Raw genomic sequence first — 19,838 nt, 5'->3', positions numbered from 1 at the left:
ATGTAAACTTCCAAGAAGCCTTGCAACAATTTTTCTCTCGTTAGATCGGCTCGTTGACCTTGTAGTGGGGCATGAGCTAGAGAACAATTCAAATCATGTTGTTGTTTTGCCTCGGAGTATCAATATCGTTAGGATACACTTAATGTAATAATAAATAAACTCTGGGTAAAACAATATCGTCGCTGCGTGCAACCGTCAAATAAACTTGAATTCAAATTTTCCGGCTCTCCCCCGACTAATATAAATAAACCGATGCAACCTAAGAGTTCAGTAATCAACGAATTATCAGCGATGTAATTAACGAGTTATTAGCGATTTTATTTTGCGACTTATACACTGTCTTAGCGAATCCGTTAGTACGAGTATCTCAGCGAATATTGTCTGTATATTAATTTATTTAATCATTTTAAATATACTCGACGGTTTCAACAACGAACCATTTCGTCATTAAACCTCACCGACCAACCATCTTCTACACATAAACCTCTATAATCTTTCTCTTCAACAGTCTGTTGACTAGATTGCCGTCAAAGCGAACCGCTTCGGAATAGAGTCGTCGAGGCTTAAACCGCGATCTTGAACGGGATTATCGACAGGTTGAAGGCGTGTAACGTGCCTTCCGCGAGGAATATGGCCGAGAATGGCGAAGACTCGGGACGGTTACGACGTTCTGAAAGAACGCCAGCGGCTATCAGCTCTGCCCACTCTCGTGTGGCGGTGAGCTTTTGCAACAAATCTTTCGGTCCAAATCAGTTTCAAATAATATACGCAGCTCGGCCCCCGGGGCCTCGCGATGCAACCCAGCTGCAGATTTCGACGCATGAATCCTCTTTTAATGACCCTGCGAACTACCAGTGCTCGGCTACCGTACAATAAGCAGCACAGATTCTACGTTCGGCCCGATCTCTTCATTCTCCACCGATGGAAAGATGTATTTTGTGTAAGAAGCTGAAGGTTGACCGTGTCACTTTTGAGAGTTTTGTTGTGAGAAAAGAATTTCAGAATCATCTGATGATTCCAGTTTTGCATTTCTTTAAGAATCTCTTTTGGTATTATAGAAGTTTGTTTTTCTTGATTGCGAGAAGGATGTTACACATTTTGGAAAATCGATTCTATTTGTTACAATGAGGAATTTGAGGAAAATTGTTACATAGTAGGAGAATTTGTCTTATCTTTATCTCATCGTGTTATTTTTATTGAAATGAATGGAGGAATGAATGAAAATTATACGGCTCCGAATAACATGTAACAGTGGGAGGGAGACGATTCCTCGTGTAAAAATAAGAGAAAGATATAGAATACAATTTTACCATTCTCGGCTTAGTTTCCGAGAAAATTGAGTTTGAAAATTGTCAAGTATACTTGAACGTGCTTAATTCCGGACTGGACAGGATCGAGTAATCAGTCAGGAGGTCATTCTATGTGTGAAAATAAGTTGAAAGTGTAAAATTATAATTTTTCAGACGATTTGTTTCCGAGGAAAAGCAATTTGAAGATTTATCATACGCATGTATCAGGCCGATCCTTAACAAAATATGTTGAAACTCTATTTTCTTGAAAATTAAGCCTTCGGACAAATTTTAATCCTGTCCAGTCGGAAATTAGCTGTGTTCAAGTACGTTTGATAAATTTTCAAACCCGATTTTTGCCGAAAACCAAGCCGAGAATGAAAAGGTTGTGTACCGTATATTTTTCTTATTTTTCCACATGGAATGCCGTCGTGTCCACTTTTACACGTCACTTGTTCGGGTCCTGTACATCATCTTTAAAAAATCAAAATTAGAAAGCTTCTAAAACCTGCGAAGGAAACTGTAGGAGGACAAACAGTTGATATAACTGGAATTTTATATAATCGTTCACTGATTTTCCCTACTAACTTCTCACAGCAGTTGACATTCAGATAAGTGGACTCGATCGACGCTAGTTCATTAATAATCGTAAATTCTAACGAAAGTGGAGTGCATATATTTAAGAAAATTAACCACGGTATATTTTATATAAGAACTTTGCCTAAGAATTCTCACTAAGTAAAAGACGAAAAAGAACACATCGATAGCATGAGAAATTGCCGCTAGATAGAAAACACATTTTAAGCAACTAATATTCGCTACGGTACTCGACGTAAGACATATGGAAATAACTCAATTTCAAGCGAACCTACGTTCTAAATATCGCAACCGACGCTTTTCAGAATCCTAGATACTCAATGATAACGTCATCCTCCTAACGAACCCGTAATTATTTCCAACAGCATATAATTCTCCCTTTCATAAGCGTTGCGCGGACGAATCGAGGCGGACAAGAAGACCGGAATCGTTATCGCGATTCTATATCGATGGTCTCGCAGGAACGCCGTCGCGTTTCTAAAGATACACGTTTTCGCAGCAACAACGGGCCGACAGAGCGCATTTCCGGCAGGCTGTATCTTTCGTTTTGCGTTCCGCGCTGTCAAAGATGAGCGAACGACCGGTGTCGGGTACCGATCGATGAAGGCGTAGGCGGTTGAACAACAAAAGCCACGCGGTAGAAACAGGGAACCTGAGGGCTGGTTTTTTATTGGTGGTAAGCTTTTCGAGCCGTGCACGCGCGAAACACTGTCTCGCCCTTATCGACCCGCGAGCTTATCCTCAGCCTCCACCGTCAGACGTCTTGACGATTCACGTCGAGTGTCATATCTCTTGGACGCCCTGTGGAAAAATACTTTGACACGTATTATACGATACGACGTTCATAGGTTTCTGAACGCTTTGATATTGATGGCGCGTGATTTGCATCGAGATTTGTAAATTAATAATCAGCAGACTGCGTTTCTAAATTTTCCATTAGAAAGTATAGGTGTTCTAAGATATAATTCGGAAATTAAAAAATTTGAAAATAGAGAGCTGGTCAAGTAACTAAGTGGTTGTACGGCGCTTGACAACGCCAGTTTTATTACGCATTAGCTTCCAAATATCGAGGTAACCGGATCATAATACATTGTTGTAGTTAAGTTGACTATGTTTGATTTATCCGCAACTTTGATAGAGATTTTTGTTCGAACGTGACAATTTTATTATTTCACATCAGGTTTGAAAAATCAATTTAATCGTGCTCGATTTATCTCAGGTTAACTTTATAATGAAAATATATCATGTCAAAGATAAGCAAGTGCTCGCCTTTTCTTCGAATCCTTAAGCCACCGTTACATTTATAAACACCTTGTCAAATTGTCGATTGTAAAATCGTCGAGGTGGTGCTTTCAACATTAAAGAAATTCCCGATCGGTCGATATGCAAATCAAGATAAGCCGGACAATTTACCTTCGATTTAGATCTCTCTTTCACGACACTGATTTACGAAACGGGTAATTGAAAGGATCGGGAACGAACGCTGACAGGGTGTTTCGAAATCGTAGCAGTTAACGCCGAACGACGTTAAACGCAGCCGATTATCGATCACCGTCGTCGTCGCTAGCGATCGCCAGGATTATTCGTTCGCGTGGCCGTCGGTGCCCTTCCACGTGCGTTTCATCTTCGAATCGAACGAGCCGAGGATCGAGTATCGAAGCGTGCTCGTTCCAAGATCGATCTTTCACGCGGAAAGATTTCGATGAGTCGCCGTTACGATAATCTCGCGCGGTCGATGCGCTTTCCGCGTCTCGCCTCGACAGATCGCGCCTTGTCATCGTTCGAAAACCGCTCGTGTCCGAAGCATAAAACGTGCCATCCTTTTGCGTACCGTATCTCGATCGATTTCCATCGAAAGATCACCAGAGAATTCATGGAATTTTCTTTCGCCCCATTAAACAAGCCACTTGCATCGTAATTAATTGTCTTTTCGAAATTGCAAGTAAGACCGTGCAACGTTAATATTCATAATTCAAAGCTGTCGCGCCGGGTAGATGTATCCCTGGCGAATATGTATCGATATCGATAAAATAATTTGTATGCGCCTCTGGAATCCCGATTCTAATCGAAGAGAGGGGAGGAAGAAGGTCGGTTTAGCGTGTTTCTGTCGACGTCACGCCGCCTTATCACAATAGCCGGCACCGCTTTCCATATTGGCCTCGCATAAATCCGATCATGCATCTCCGATACCGATCTCACCGGCCGCCGCCATTAGTTACCAGAGACTTACAATGTTCCCCGTGGAACGGAGCTTTACAGTGTCGTCGATCGTCGTCGATTTCCTGAGAGTGCCGCTCAGCCGCCACGAATATCGTCCTCCCGCTTTCTGGCATCGTTTCCTCGTTCTTTTCTCCGAGACTCCTTCCGCTTCCTATTCTTTCGTGTCCCCCCACGTTCTAACTTTCGAGGTCGTTCATTCTTCCGTGTCATCTCATGTTATCATAGATATAACATAAGAATTAATAAACACCAAGACTCACTAGTTACTCAATTACTTGACACGACGGATCAGATCCGCAGGCTAAAAAGACATTACCATTTAGATTTAAACATTAGATTCAGCTAGAACCAAACATACGATAATCATTTATTATTCACGTTATAGTACCACGCCATAATAATTTACTTATAATTCTCAATAAGAATTGATTATAAACTACTTCCAAATAAAAAAAAATTTCACGTTCTTACACTGGTTATTTTTCCAATTTTTGTAATTCTCGTTTTTCTTATACGCGTAAGTCTTTACATCTATCTGGATCCCTTTGAAGATTTTTTATCTATTTCTCTATACGTATTTCTCTTTATATAATTCTTCCTACCATATTTCTAGTATTTTTTGTAAAATACCTTCCCGATTGTCGTTGTTTTCCTGAATTAAAAATTCCACGCGACCTTCCTGAGTTTTTCCTTGTATTGGGTTGGCAACTAAGTGATTGCGGATTTTGTCATTAGGTGGTAATGATTTCACTTACATTTAGATAACAGGATTCTTCCTAATTTCGTAACTTCCAAGAATATAACGATGCTTCTGATCGTTCGTAGAAATCATGCAACAGTCCAAATCAATCTTCGTCGGTTCGATCCTCCGGCCCTCTTTCAGTACTTTCAACAAGACGATTCACGGATCATTTACAAAATAGCGAGAAGAGCGAAGACAATCAACTTAGCGAAATTTCTTCCCATGCAAACGAGCGTGTCGACCTCGTCTACGAGGACAGGGGAAAATTTTCAATCGTTCCGTTTCGTCGGTGCGGCGAAGCCATTTACTCGGACCAGTCCCCCTTTTTCTATCTTCGACATGCTCGTCCCTACTTAACGCTTATTCCACAACAACCCCCGGCGACGACTCATCCTGTATCATCCCCTTATTCAACGCGTCTCTAACCCCCCGAAAATCCTGACCAATGGCGCTTCGTCCAAGGGGGAAACCATTGTCGATCCGACCAATCGTCGCGACTCGTAACACGCATATACGAGACTCGACGCGCTACAACGCTATTCTTCTTTCTATCTTTTCTTCTTTTTTTGTCCTCCTATCTCTGTCTACTTTTCTCGTCTCATCCTTCATTGTCGACGAGGATAGTCTCTTTATAATGCATATCAATTTGTGCCTAATGGCTGACACCGTTCCAACGGGTCGCATCTGCGAATTAATAGGAGCATTCCTTATGCCCGACGGTTTTTAACGCACGCCCGCCCGCACGCGATCATTGTCCAACTTTGTATAATGCACGAAACGAGACGCCAACGTGTTACTGCGTAATCATCGGTGTTTTCGCGTAAACGGTCATTGCACGCCTGTAATTCATTCCTGTTTAATCAAAGTATCGTAATTCCTATACTTTTTTTTTATTTGGAAGTAGTTTACATTCAATTCTCATCGGGAATTATAAGTAAATTATTCTGGCGTGGTACTATAACGTGAATAATAAATGATTATTGTATGTTTGGTTCTAGCTGAATCTAATGTTTCAATCTACAGGGTAATGTCTTTTTAGCCTACGGATCTGATCCGTCGTGTCAACTAATTGGGTAACTAGTGGGTTTTGGTGGTTGTTAATTCTTATGTTATATCTATTACTGAATTTGCATATTTCTATACTTTTAAATCGAATTTTAGGAGAGCTTAGATCTTTAGGTTAAAGAGGAAAAGGAACGGCGAGGGCGTGTTTGGAAACGGTTGTTTGCGGATTAAAGTCTTGTAGAAACTTGTGAGCGCGGATACTTCTTCACCGAGAAGCTTCTTTTAAGAAGTTCTACCGTAGAATAATCCTCCGGGATTTTTTCTTTTTTGGAAATTATTTATAGATTGCGGATATTTGCGTAGAATAGTTTTACAGGCAGAAGTGGCGAATTTATTTCACCTTCTAAATATTCTAACGAGCAGTTCACTTTCAATATTTTGTATATTTTCTTTAGTTTTATACATTTCAAGTTTGTATAAATACAGGAACCTCTGTGTTCTACGTAAAATGGGCGGATAACATCGGTGCCCGTTCACGGAGATTGTTGCGTAACACCGGTGAATTCGCGCGAGCCAAAATATTTGTCCGAGGTGTTTCCACGATAAAAAACAAAGAATTCCAGCGTCGAGTCGCTTTTGTGCACCGGTCGCGGCACAGAACGATGAAAGAAGGGTGGAGGGCGAGGGCAATAAAGGGGCATCGTGAGCGTACACGCGCGTGAAACGGGGAACGCCTGGAAACAAAGCGTGAAGCCGTGCGTGGAAAGTTTTTTGAAAATGCCAATTTATTTCGAAAGGGGCTCGCAGGAGGACCACGTTCGTTCACCAACGCGCCAACTAAATGAATTTTAATTGATTTCTTTCTTCACAGTCAGCCTACCTCTCCAGTCTGTGCAAAAGCGTGACAAGGATTTTCAAATTTCCATCCTCTGAATCGAGAATAAAAAAAAAAAAAAAAAAAAAAAGGGGGGAAGACGAAGAATCAAGTGTATAAATCTTCGTCTCATACTCACAACAATGACATTATTGTTCTTCATTAAAATCGATATAAGAATGTCTTCTTTACTTCGACTCAGATAACATTTGGTCTGTTTGCTTCTGCTCTTCAATTACGAAACGGTGTATAACGTAATAATATGTAGTCTAATGCATTATATATACGTTACATAATAGCGTATAATGCACATAGTATTATAATCCGTTAAAGATGGTTGATGTATTAGGGAAAATCATACGAGACACACCTGATTTCGTCTGACAATTGTCGAAGGAGATTTAACTGGCGCGAGTCACGTACGATTGACGGGCGACGGCGACAGATAGCTCGATTCGAGGTAGAAACAGAAGCACATTGTGCGATACACGGGGGCGGACAGACGCTGCTGGCGTGAAATCCGTGCGAACGGAAATACTGGGGAAGCGTTGGTACGCTAAAATATGCGATCAGAAGCGATACAATATTACGTTCCCGAGACCCTTAATTGAATTCTCGCTCGCGGCGTTGATCATTAAAGAGCCCGCACTTCTAACCATGAAACCTTCCACCTATCATTTCCCTACATTAATTTCACTACATCAATCGCATTAACCCCTCTGCCAAAAAAATCTAAAATGCTTCTAAACCTTCTCGAATGAAAAACAACAAATCCGACGCTAATCATTCTACGCAAGAACGAAGAAGAGAAAATCTCCCCTCGATTACTATATCGAAGTATAATCAAGTAACGACGTCCGTCTAGCGGCAGATGCACTCGCTAATGGATTTACGCGTCCCCGTGGTTTCACGAGGCGTTTCGAGAAACCGAATCGCGGAGCGGATCGTCCGCGAGACGAGCGTATTCTCCTCCAGAGAGATAAATTGAAATGAAAAACGAAGGGATAAAAACGAAAGGACGTTGCTCCAGCACGCAGACACGGTCGTCGTGGTAACGGACGGACGGACAATAAAACTACAAGGTGAAATTAGTAGTGACTGTCCAGAAAGGAATCTCGTAACAGCAGCCGGTCGTGAGAGAAAGATCCGTGTGGCTGGGTGGACGCCTGGCGTCTATCCGTCGGGTCCTGAGCCAATGGGACAGGCTGGTGGTTTCGTTTCGTGTGTGTATATAACCATATGTAAATACATTGTCCAGGGACGCGGGCATAAAACGCTACGATATATGGCCCGGTAATTTCTTAATTGCGCCCCGAAAAATTCTTGTCATCGTAAACAGCCGGTTGATTATATTGAAACGACTCGAGGCGCCGGGGGCGTTTCATGGATGAAGCGAAGGCTGGACCAAAATGAGCCGAGATAGGGGAAGGTGGAGGGGAAGGCGATAGTAACTGCTTCGGCCGTTTATTTATACGTCTCTCGCGTTTAACCCTTTTGTAGCTGGAAATCGACCGATTTCCATCGACTTCATTGCCTTTCTTTGTTCGGTGTCCCTTCCGTTTTCTCTTGCACGCGGTGTAGGCGATCGTTCCCGAATTAATTAGCTTCCCACCGTTTCGTTTTCTTCTAACCAGCCAATATTCGGCTACGATTCATGGCGCGTAATTTGTCGCGAGTTATTTATATTTCGATTTTCCGCGATCATCTAGCTTCGGTAGAATTTCAGGATGTTACGAGAGGATTGGTATCGCGATTGATTTGTATCGGATGACAACGCTTCTACAAGGAATTAGAGGTATTTCTTTGAAATATTCGAAACAGAGTTAGGAAGGAATCTATCAAAAGACATAAAAATTATAAGTTTCGTTTTAAATTAAGAAGTAACAAGTGAAAACGTACTTGTGAAAGATGAAGTGGTATCTATCGACTGATACAGTCCTAAGGGGAGATATGTAATATGTACATCACTTACCGGTGTGCGTCCTCTTATGAATTTTGAGATTTTCAGACCTGGCAAAGACTTTTCCGCAGCCGGGAAACGGGCAAGGGAAGGGTTTCTCACCGGTGTGAACCCTTATGTGGTTAACAAGTTTGTACTTTGCCTTGAAGGCCCTGCCGTTACGCGAACATCCCTGCCAGAAGCACGCGTGCGTGGTGCACTCGGGACCGCCCACGTGTTCCACCGTGAGGTGCGTCACGATATCGTGGAGGGAGTTGAAGAGTTTACCGCACAACTTCCTTCCGGGTCCGGGCGCATCCTGATCTACCCACATACAGGACATCTCTTGCCGTTGCCCGCCTGCAACCCCACTGGTTCCGCCACCGCCGCTTCCGTTGCTTCTCATATACCTTAAAAAGGCACCGTGAGGATGATGGCTCGGATGGCTGACGGCGGGATGTTGTTGATGATGGATCGACGCTGGTGTCAGATGAGGAGCACTTAAATACTGGTGATGAGGCGGTAGTCTCGAATCTTGAGGATAGTGTCCTGGATAGTGACTCGCTGCCAGGGGATGTTGGCTCGGATGATGAGGAAACTGTTGCATCGTTGCTGCTGTCCCGTCGTGATGTAACGGTGTGAACAATCCTAGACCACTTTCCGGCGTAGTCGGATTTGCGGTTGCGTTAAATTCGTGCTCGCGGCGGAGGAGAAAATCACGAGCCGCATATCCAGGATGATGGCTCATGTGGTGTCCCATGTGCGGCGCCATGTGCGATGCCGGATGGGGATGATGAGGGGGATAGCCTTGGGGGTGAAAGTGATGGTGTTGCTGAGACGGAGCTTCACCTGGTGCCGGCTGCACACCTGTACCAGCGTCCGTGGCATCACCACCGCTGGGTGATAGCTTGATGCCCAGATTGGCCAGGTGGTGTGGGTGCGAGGACACGCCATCCAGGAAAGCGTTCATCATCGTGATGTACGAGACGGTTGCAGTTGCGATGTTGATCAGTTCAGATACCAGCTCATGTCTCTACACCAATGTTGTCTTTTTCTGATGGATGAAAACGGTTTAAAACGTTCCTCAAAGAATAGGTTTATTGGTTTAAATCATACACTTGGGAATCACTGTAAAGTACACTGTCTATGCAACTTCACTTCAGTTCACTGTTTCTCCTCTTCCTTCATCCGTCTGTCGTTTCTATTTCGTAAATATTCGTCGCTTGATTAACTCGCTACATTTAATCGCCAATTATATCAGTTCCGTAGTCTTCGTATACGTTCTCCCTCCTTCCACGCTTTGTAATCGCGACCGTGCAAACACTCGGTGAACTCTCCGTGAGACGATTCCGTCTCGTACGTTTTTAGGGATAAACACGAGTTTACTCGTGTGACAGTCTTGCTCCGTTTCACTCACATCGAAGTCGTTCTTCGACCAACATCGAGCATATTTTCATGCATCTTTAGACCACGGAGGAAGAGCGTTACACGGTAACGCTGACTAACAACACGATTCGCGTATACGTCTTCAAAACGCGTCCAAACATAGAGGGTGAAACATCCGTTGCGTTCCTTGCTGCGTTCACAGCGGGACTGAGAGTCAGCACTGGGCTCCCGCCGAGGAGCAGCTCGGCCGATTTCGGCGTTTACGAACCTGCCCTCTCTCCTTGTCCCGTCCGTCCCTTCTTCTCTCTTCATCGACCAGCTCGCGGGTACCCTCTTTCTTTCTCTTTGGCTTCGTTCTCGCTTCAGCACTTGGAAACGACCGCACGGTAGAGTTCGTGTATCCTCGGATGCCTGCTCGTTGGAAACACCCTCTACCCCCACTGAAGGACACCCGTTATACGGTGGATGCAAGCACAAGCTCCGCCAGTGGCGGACGTTCTCTGGTGGATACCAGCGTTCCATTGGCGACGATCGCATCGCTGGCAATTGGAGGCCTGCTGCATCACTTTGGCCTCTCACCGAACCAGCCGGTTTCCATGGGCGGGAAACACGGCAAAGCGCATGTCGGAACTCCGCCTTCGTGAGCACGCCTATCGTGGGAGGATGACATCAGGCATGTCGCGACCTCGACGCTCGATGATCTTCCGCGTGGAGCATGTTTTAGAGGTTTTTCGAATGGTTGCGGATATTGGTGGGTCGCTGGGAGTCTTGCGATTTTGGACGAAGGAGTTTCAGGAGTTGGGCGTAGGAGTTTTAATACTGTGGTTGTTAGAGACTTTCATTTTGTTGATTCTTCAGTATTTGCAGTCTCGTAGTTTCGATACAGGCTATTTCTTAATACGCGATTTTCCATAAATCGCCCCTTACTCCGATTTCGTTTATTTCGATCGTGATGCACTTGTTATTTGAAGAGAGGTCTCTGATTATGAAAGACGACTTGGATGGAGAATATTTTGTGAATTTTCTAGTATTTTCGAGTGTCATGATTCTTAAACAGATCTTTTAGTAAAACAGCGAGCATTGTTTGCTCGTATAACCCTAATCTTTAGATTACGACACGGACGGTCTGGAATCGACTACCCGGTAAACATAATCTGTAATTCTATTGCTTCTTTTTTAAGCTATTTGTTAACGCGTATCACAATATTTCCCAAACCTTGTCATATGTCTGTTCGATCGGTAATTCAGCCAGTTTTTTCACCCTCGAAGGGCAGAAGCGTAGCTCGATTCTAATTGCGGAGTGAGACGCGCATTCATGCGAGTTTGCGTATCTGCATGATTAGTGGAAAAATATCAAGCCGGCCAGGAAGGCGACGAGTCACGCGAACCACTCGTTTATAAATTATCATGGAGAGACGAGGAGGGAATCTTCTCGTTCAACGTTTAACCTCCATCTCGAAAATTGTATGCACGCGTAATCGCGCGACGCTTCATCCTCCTTCGTTCGTTTATCCAATTAACCGACTTTACTTATTTGCAACGTCGATTAATTACACCAGACGCACCGGTGTTTCCAGCTTTTCTTCGCGCTTCCGGGTATCGCGTAATATCCTCGCGAGTTGAGACGCGGAAGCTCGCGTGTTCGAGCCTTATAATTAAATACTTCGATATTTCAGCGTCGAAATTCTTTCAGCTAGTCTTCACATTCCTTCTATTTTCCCCGATATTCTCCTTCCTTAATATCTCCTTCCAAGCGAATCGATTTGGTAAAATCGGAAAAATCAAGCATGATGAAGTTCTTCGTTGAAAATAATTTATGGGTACTTAATCATAAGAAAATCTAAGAGAACTGTAGAAGCTTCAAGGAACAGGTTACTTTGGAAATAAGTATTATTTACAACCATTATTATGTACAACTATCTATTTACAGCCCTGATTAGTAGAAATTTTCTAAAGTACCAAAACTAATAATGTCAATCCTAAAAGTCTATTAGGTATATTTATTTGTTCTAAGGTAATAAACCCTTGCTACTGTTAGGAACTGCTCGAAGAAAAGGCTTTGAATTTTCAAACAGTTAATGTCGCGTTTCAACAGCTGACATTATATAGGTCGACAGATTAGGAGACCACTTAACTTGGGCTAAATTAACCATTGTATAGCCAAGTACTGGTTTCGTATTTGTTCCTCGATAAAGTCCACAAATTAGAAACAAAACATTCTCTTTAGCTTGTCTCTCTGTTGACGCTACTTCTGTTCGCTTAATTATCATTAATTATTATATCATAGTTCGCTGAAAACAATCAAACTAGGAAGTAAGTTAATGTATAGTACATAAAGTTTATTGCCAGTTTCTACTTATTCAGAAGATGAATCAATTTTTATAGTAATAATAATTCCTTAGCATTGTCATTTATTGGTAATACTTGTTTTATGTTCGTCCTGGTATATCAGCGTTTATGTCGGACTTTACAGCATTGTTTCAGGGACAATACGAATAGTGCTAAAGTCACCACCGTTGTTTCCCTATTACCTGTTTCCATAATACAAAACCTTCCTTATCTGGTTTGCCAGGTAATTTATGGCACGTACCTCAACAGGCTTATAACAAATAAAACTCGGACCTAGGCAAGAAAAATAAAAGTGGCTTCTAGTTATTCAAAATTATAAATTGTAGTAGTAAGGGCAGAATATATAGTAACAGAGATAATAGCTAATTTCTTCCTTTATCATGTCAAATATAATTACTTAAATATCTTAAAATACTGCACTTAAATATCTTCTAATAATTCGAAACTCCTTATTGGATAAAAATCAGTTCTGTTTCGCGTTCCTCGTATCTTCTTGTTTCGTGGCGTTCACTGCCATTGGATATATTAACGGAGCTTAATCATCCGCGTGAATAATGCAAACACATCGAGTGTTTAACGGGGTGCCTCATTGTCGCGGCAAAAAATGGCGTCCCATTATGTCCATAATGGGCACGGTGGCTGACTATTTGATATTAATAACTATCATAAAGCCGGACTCGTGGCTCCTTCGTGCACTTAGGAGGTACATCTGAATGATGCTTTCCATCCACCTTCTGTCGCTTACTAACAGCACGACCCGTTCCTCCGGCGCACACATCGATCCTCTTGTGTTAGCGGACGATCGGAGTGCGCCACGAACACGAGTAACTTGGTCCGTGCATTCTGGACCCAGTTCAGGGATCATTTTTATTAGAAGTCACGAACGAAGCGTGTCATTTATGCCGGATGACGTCATCCGTTTCATTATTGGGATCGTTTAAAACGTTTTGTATTTAAGAATTAGATTCTCTTAATTTACAAATTTTATATGGCGTTACATGAAATAAAATATTACTCTATAAACGTTAGAAGATTTACAAATTTTCTTCTAGTCTCCCCTTCGTTCTGCATTCCGGTTGTATAGTGTTTCTTTTTAACTAATAAAATGAATATTCTAAATTTCCATAAATATTCTATGTATAACTGTAGATTTTTCTGTCATAAATATAAGTCCGAATGGAATAAGATATTTTTCTATGATAGTTAAAAGATGGACGAATTTCTTTCGATTTTTCAAGAGCCAAATGATTCCACGGGGATTATTAACGATCACACGCGGATGTAACTCAACGATCCGCATTGCCGAGTACATTCGTGAACGGACCATCAATCTAAGGGCCCACGATAGAACTTTCATCACGGGAGTGCGGTTACAGGGTCGCGAAACGCGAACACGACGTACGCACCTACGCGATCGTTCGTTCGTTCGCGAGGGCCATCAACAAGGCCAGACATTGTTTCGTTCGTTCATCAGTCACGCTCACGGTGTAGTCATTACATTTAATTAATCGTTAATTGCGAGATCGTGAGCGGATCGTTGCGTTCCGCTCGCGTCATGGCTAGTGCGGATGAAAAGTGGCCGAGTTCATTTCTTCATTTTCCCCTATGTTCCTTGTTTCTCATTGCATATATGTATATTTTTGTATTATTTAATTTGTACTTTACAATTTGTTCAGCTGGACATTCGGTAAATTTTTCTAGCTTAATTAATTTTAATGAAATAAAATGTGGATGGTTACCCCCAGCGGGATACCATCATATTTCTTCAATAAAATTGGCGCAATATAGTTTTTAATATCACGGTGATTGTTTCACGTAGGAAGCTTTAGTTCTTGAAGTATAATTTATTATTATCCTCCCTTTACGATACCTTGTCTCCTTATTTATTAATAAAATGTATGATTCTTAATTTGGTTGCAAATGGTTCATTATTTATACTTCGATTTTTGCTTTAGAAATTTATTCTAAAATACTCTTAATTATTTCTTTATTATGCACCAGCAATTACCAATAATCTTTATCGTTTTATTTTTCAATCGACTCTTCCAAATCGAATAACGCAAAAAGAATTCTCGCCATGTGAAACAGGTAAAACAAGTTTAGGAGGAATCTGATCAACCTAACTGATCCTCGATGCGTGTATACGTGAAAACACGGGTAACCATCGTGTTTCCGCGCGAAAATACGCATCATTAAAAACGATCGCGTGATTTATGCGCCACTAAAGTTTTGTTAGAATCGTAGCGGAATGACATTTTCTCGAATCAGGATCAAAGAGGACCGACACGCAAAAGCTTGTAGATGCCGCGGTTAGATGGAAAGACAAGAAAGGAAAGAAAAACCGATCCGACTGCTAGATATTGTCTCGAAGTCATTAGAAACATGACGATCTCTGTCGGTCCGTCACGATAGTCTGTCCTATTCTTTAACGTAGCAACTTCTTTACATTCCTTCTATTTTGGTGACTTGTAATGTTTCAGGCGCAAAATGGTGAAAAGTTCATGCCACGGATATCCTATCTATCTCGATAAATTCCTTGTTAACAAATTTTCTACAGAAATAAATTTCTAACGATAGGATAACGTTATTTTTGAAATTCTTAGATTCCCTGGAAGACGTGCAAATTATGAATTTTTAAATAGTATTCGTTTACTAATACTTCTATGTCATCTTGTGAAATCCCTTGTAATTCCTAAAAGAAAATTATGTCTTGAATTTTTCTTTGTATTTCTTAGTAACAAGGATTTAATATACATCTGATGGTCAGAGCAATGGTCTATATATAATCTGGGTATTTATGCAATGATGAATTACTGAAAAAGTAGTAAAAATCACTGGAAAAGTAGTAAACGTTGTACAGAGTGTTACATATTATAAAATATGCATTCAACGTTCCGTTAAGCTTAACTAACTTTAAAAAGAATTGTTGCACCTGTAGACACTAACAAATCTAAATACTAACTGCGGTTGCAATTCCTTTATTTATTTTTTCTAAGTTTCATCGGTTCGTAAACGAATTTCCCTATCGAAAGTCATAAGTTCAAGTCATAAGTCATAAGTCAAAAGTCTAACAATAAATTATTAAAAATAGAACTATGGCATTGACTTAGCTTTGCTGTACCTTCGTTGCTTCGTTGCTATCGCACCACGAAACGAAGCAAAGCGAACGAACGACACGCAATTATGAGAAACATGTAACTAGGACACGTTTGGAACACGATGGAAGTCGGGATCAAAGCGGAATTCCGGCGCAAGGGATGACAGAGTCGTAGGCGGTTCGAAGTGGCTGAAAGATAAGATTTCTACGAGCGATGCAAGAGCAGATATGGTTCGATAGGTAATCTCAGAGGAGGATCGCCGAAAAAAATATTAGGGAACTGGCTGGTGACCAGTCGAACAGTTCACCAAACCTGGCCCCTACGAAAATGAAAAATACTTGGGATATGATAATAAAATTTATTTATTTCTCTCTGCTCCCATCCGCACAGACCGTGCTAGTCATTCCTAGCTGAATAACCGTGAAGATGGAGAGAATCCGAATGACCAGTCTGCGAGCGCCCAACGTCAGGAACAATGAAATATCTCCTTTCATTTTCCAGGAACAGAAAAGAGAAAATGATCCTGGGAGGAAACATTTGTCAACGATTTCTCCACCTTCTGGGGGCAATTTTTGAAGTTTCTACTCTTCTGTTATCTATTACACGCTCCTGATTCATCGCTATTAGTGAAATTTGAACCATTTTGCTGGAATAAAACCGTGTGAAAGAACATAGGATTGCGAAATATAGTTTAACGTTAGAGATTCCGAGCTACCAGTCGTTTCAGAAGAATCGACTGGCAGAATTTCGTGAAAAATCGTAACGAAGAGGAAAACGAAATGGCGAAGAGCCCCCATAGAGGGGCACAACGTTCGAAGGAAGTTGTCGCCGGCTAGAGCAATGTTTCTCGAGAGGCGAAAGGGATTCTGGCATCTAAAACAAACTCTTACCCCCAGCAGCCTTTATCCGCCGTATTTTTCGCTGACAACCTCCTTCTAGTGACTTGATTTACGGTCCGCGTCCTCGAGAACGCCGGGACAAGGAACGAGACAGAACGAGGAGGTGGAAAAAAAAAAAAAAGAAAGCGAAGAGGAAAACCGTTTTTGGGAAGCATTAATATTTATAGTTGGCCGCGTCGCGCGGCATAATTTTACGAGAGAATTTACAGCTACGCTCTTTCGCGAACGCGATCTTTCCTTTCGTTTTTCTTTTTCGCGTGTCACCAATCATCGACGACGGTTTACGACGCGTATCGGTCCACAAAGAATCGAATCGTTCAAATCTAAAGGAAGACACACGAAATTACGCTTTACAGAATTTGGGACAGATTGGGAAATTTGGAAAAGTTTAGAAATATTAGGAAAGTCCGGTCCTTTATGCAAATTCGTATGCTTGCGAAGATGATCGAGCAAAAGAAAATTTATATCACTTTGCATCAGAGTTATACGAAGACGATACGAAGTTAAATTCCTGTCGAGATATTAAACATCGAATAATAGTCATCGTGTAACAATTATACTTATGCTCGTACCATAGTCACTCCCATTTCTCGAATTCAATAATTTTCCAATTTTTCTTGGTAAAAATATTTGACGACGCCCCTTAACGAACGAACAGGAGACAACGGCGGACAATCGGATAATTGGCGGGCGTAGAAGCAATAAATTTCTATTAGCCGAAGCGATCGATCGATTAATAAATACATTAGTAACTACGGTGTTCCTGATGAAAATACAGCGGCGCACAATACGAGGTAAATGCGAGGGGTGGGACTCGTCGCGGCGTCTGTTATCCGTTTTAGTTTTATTTGTGTGTCGATGTTTGTCCGGGCCGCGAACAAAAACGATTCGTTAGGCGACTTACCCCCACGATAGCGGTCTTACCCCTAAAAAATGATCGTCCACCCCCCAGTGAGCAGCAGATGCAACTTCCCTCGGCTATCCCTTGACCCTTCGCCATGGATCCAGTGTGTAGGTGTAGGTATACGTTTTCCCTTGTCATATTTTGTTTTTTCTTTTTCCATCCTCTTCCCCCTCAGCACATCGTACCGTTTACTAGACGATTCTCGAAGATCTTCCGATTAGATCATCCTTATGAAACCACTATAATAACGTGTCTCATGGGACATTGCAGGGGAACTGGATAAATAATAGAATATTACACGTATTTCATTGATTCCCTATACTGTCCTGCTTAATTAAAATTTCCTACCTATTCTCGTTCTTGTTTTTCTTCGTTCGATTAAATATATTTTGTTGGTATTTTGCAGCAGCGTGTATACCTTTAAGAGGTACAAAGTAGACTAGTTTCAAGTATTTTAACAAATATTGAAAGATGAAGAAATATCAGATAATTTCCTATATCTTCATTCGGATCTATGCATTTTTTGCAACTTTAAATTTCCGACAAATCCATAAAAGTCTGTTTACCGTAAAACAACTAGAAAATAGAAACAGCAAAAAGCAGTTCATTTGTTTTAAAATTGGTCTGTCGAACATCAACGAGTATTTTAGTATAACATTTATGGTCAGTGGTGTATATTCGTTAAGGTTAAACCAAAACCTGCATTTGCATACGTAACTGAGAAAATCGTAGACGTCAGTCGAGTGTCTCAGAGGGGTGGAGAAGAAGGCGGACACCCCGTCGAGGGGCTCGTGGTCTTGACCGAACCAGTGAAATACGGGGAAAAATGGAAATGATCGTAATTACCAGGAGAGAGCAGGTTGAGACAAAGGGTGAGTCGTAACTCATCGCCGTTCGCCACGCCCAATGCTCATTTTCGACATCTTGGTCACGTAGATCCAGCTCGTGCACCGCCTCTGTCGTCGCCGGCTCTCCTCGTCGAGATCTCTCGCGGAGACAACGAAGCTGATCTTGTAACCAAACGCTCATTACGCTCGAAGATGCAAGATAGCCGCGCTGTTTCTTCGACCTTCTTTCTGCCACTATCTCGTCGAACCGAGACCTCCTTCTTCGTAATCGACTTAATTACACCTGATGACATATGTCTCTTTCCCTGTGTTTAATGTTTTAAGTTATGAACATTTCGTTCGACATCTTTTCTCAATCCATACACTGTTGAATTTTCCTTTTAACGTCGTGAAAAATAATTCACAGGATTCCCTCAATATCTTTTTCATCGATATCTCATCAACATTTATTTCTCTCATTTATAATTTAAAAAAGTTAATGTATTTATGAACATTATGATAAACCACACACATATTGCTTGGTTAATTTTTTCTTCCAAATAGAGACACAGTACAAACATAGACTGTACAAATAGAACATAGACACTGAACAAACATAGAATACTGGGTGTTCAGAAAAATTTGAGTGGATATTTATCTCAACTTCGCTACTGTGACACGATTACCACGGGTCATAATCGCGGCGATTTTCTCGAGCAGCGTGCACAATGGTTGGATGATTTTTAATAAACGTCCAGTCGGTCGTTCGCCATCCCGTATCATTGTTAATCCTTTGTGTCTGGCGAATGAAGAACGCCAGATATTGAGTCGATTAGTACAACAAAGAAGAGTGCACTCAATCAGCTAGGAACATTAAGCCTACGTCCTATTGCGAAGAGGACGCAGCAATATGGGAACAATACGAATTGCCCATGATCTTTCCTCGTTTACACAACAACGTTCCATTAACCCTTCCTCGAAATAACACCACTCAGACTCTACTATATCATCCCTTCTTCATTGCTTCTATTAGTTTCCACTTCGTTTCATCCTCGAGTGTATCCAAAATCTGGATTCGTCTTCGTGACACGTTCGCAACGTTGATTAAGGGACAATCAAATTTTTACGATTCTCTTCCCCTTAGTGGAGGTCGGAAACGAGGGCTAATTTTCTTAGGATGAGTCTCATCGCGATCGGAGGCTCGGGGACACCGGAAAGGCTGCTAATGAGAGAACAGAGAGGAGAGAGAAGGGTGGTCGACGAATACGGAGATGAAAATGAATTGAGTGAATGGACTTGAAGTGCTCCCGAGTGGCGGGAAGTGAGCAACTCCGACGAGAGAGTCGTGCCCCTCTCGCGCGTTCCTCGCTCCTTCCGGGACATTCGACGTAATCTAGTCGGCTAACTAGCTCGTTTTGAACGATTTCTTTTGCATCGATGATCTACACGAGACATAGATCCCACTGATATATCCCACAGAAATAATCTTTGGGGTGAGAGAAATTACGTTTCCAATTCAAAAGCCATCCAAGATCTACCGTCTTGTATCTTACAACTACTATAATCGCAATTATTCTAATTATATCAATTGTAATCAGAAGCAAAATATATGTTTATTGTTATCTCGTAACAGGATCTAAATAAATATAGATTATACGAAGAGGGGAAAGATTTAATCGAATCGTGTACAACACAATCGTCTACAACTT

General features: G+C 41.8%; 1 protein-coding gene and 1 long non-coding RNA gene across 2 annotated transcripts in view; one reads left to right on the top strand and one right to left on the bottom strand.

Annotated features, from left to right (window-relative positions):
• The window catches only part of LOC100646668 (zinc finger protein ZIC 4), a 36,941-nt gene extending 26,513 nt beyond the window's left edge, over window positions 1–10,428 (bottom strand). Inside the window, exon 1 of the mRNA XM_003398149.4 lies at window positions 8,700–10,428. Within this exon, the coding sequence (XP_003398197.1) occupies window positions 8,700–9,639 (940 nt within the window). The 5' untranslated portion in view covers window positions 9,640–10,428. The remainder of the gene's footprint in view (window positions 1–8,699) is intronic.
• Window positions 1–19,838, top strand: part of LOC125385879 — a 152,701-nt gene that overhangs the window by 68,493 nt on the left and 64,370 nt on the right. The window lies entirely within an intron of this gene.

Source organism: Bombus terrestris, chromosome 10, assembly GCF_910591885.1.
Source record: "Bombus terrestris chromosome 10, iyBomTerr1.2, whole genome shotgun sequence".
NCBI classification, from domain to species: Eukaryota; Metazoa; Arthropoda; class Insecta; order Hymenoptera; family Apidae; genus Bombus; species Bombus terrestris.
Note: the sequence above shows the minus strand (reverse complement) of the source record. Positions and strands in the feature narration are given on the sequence as shown.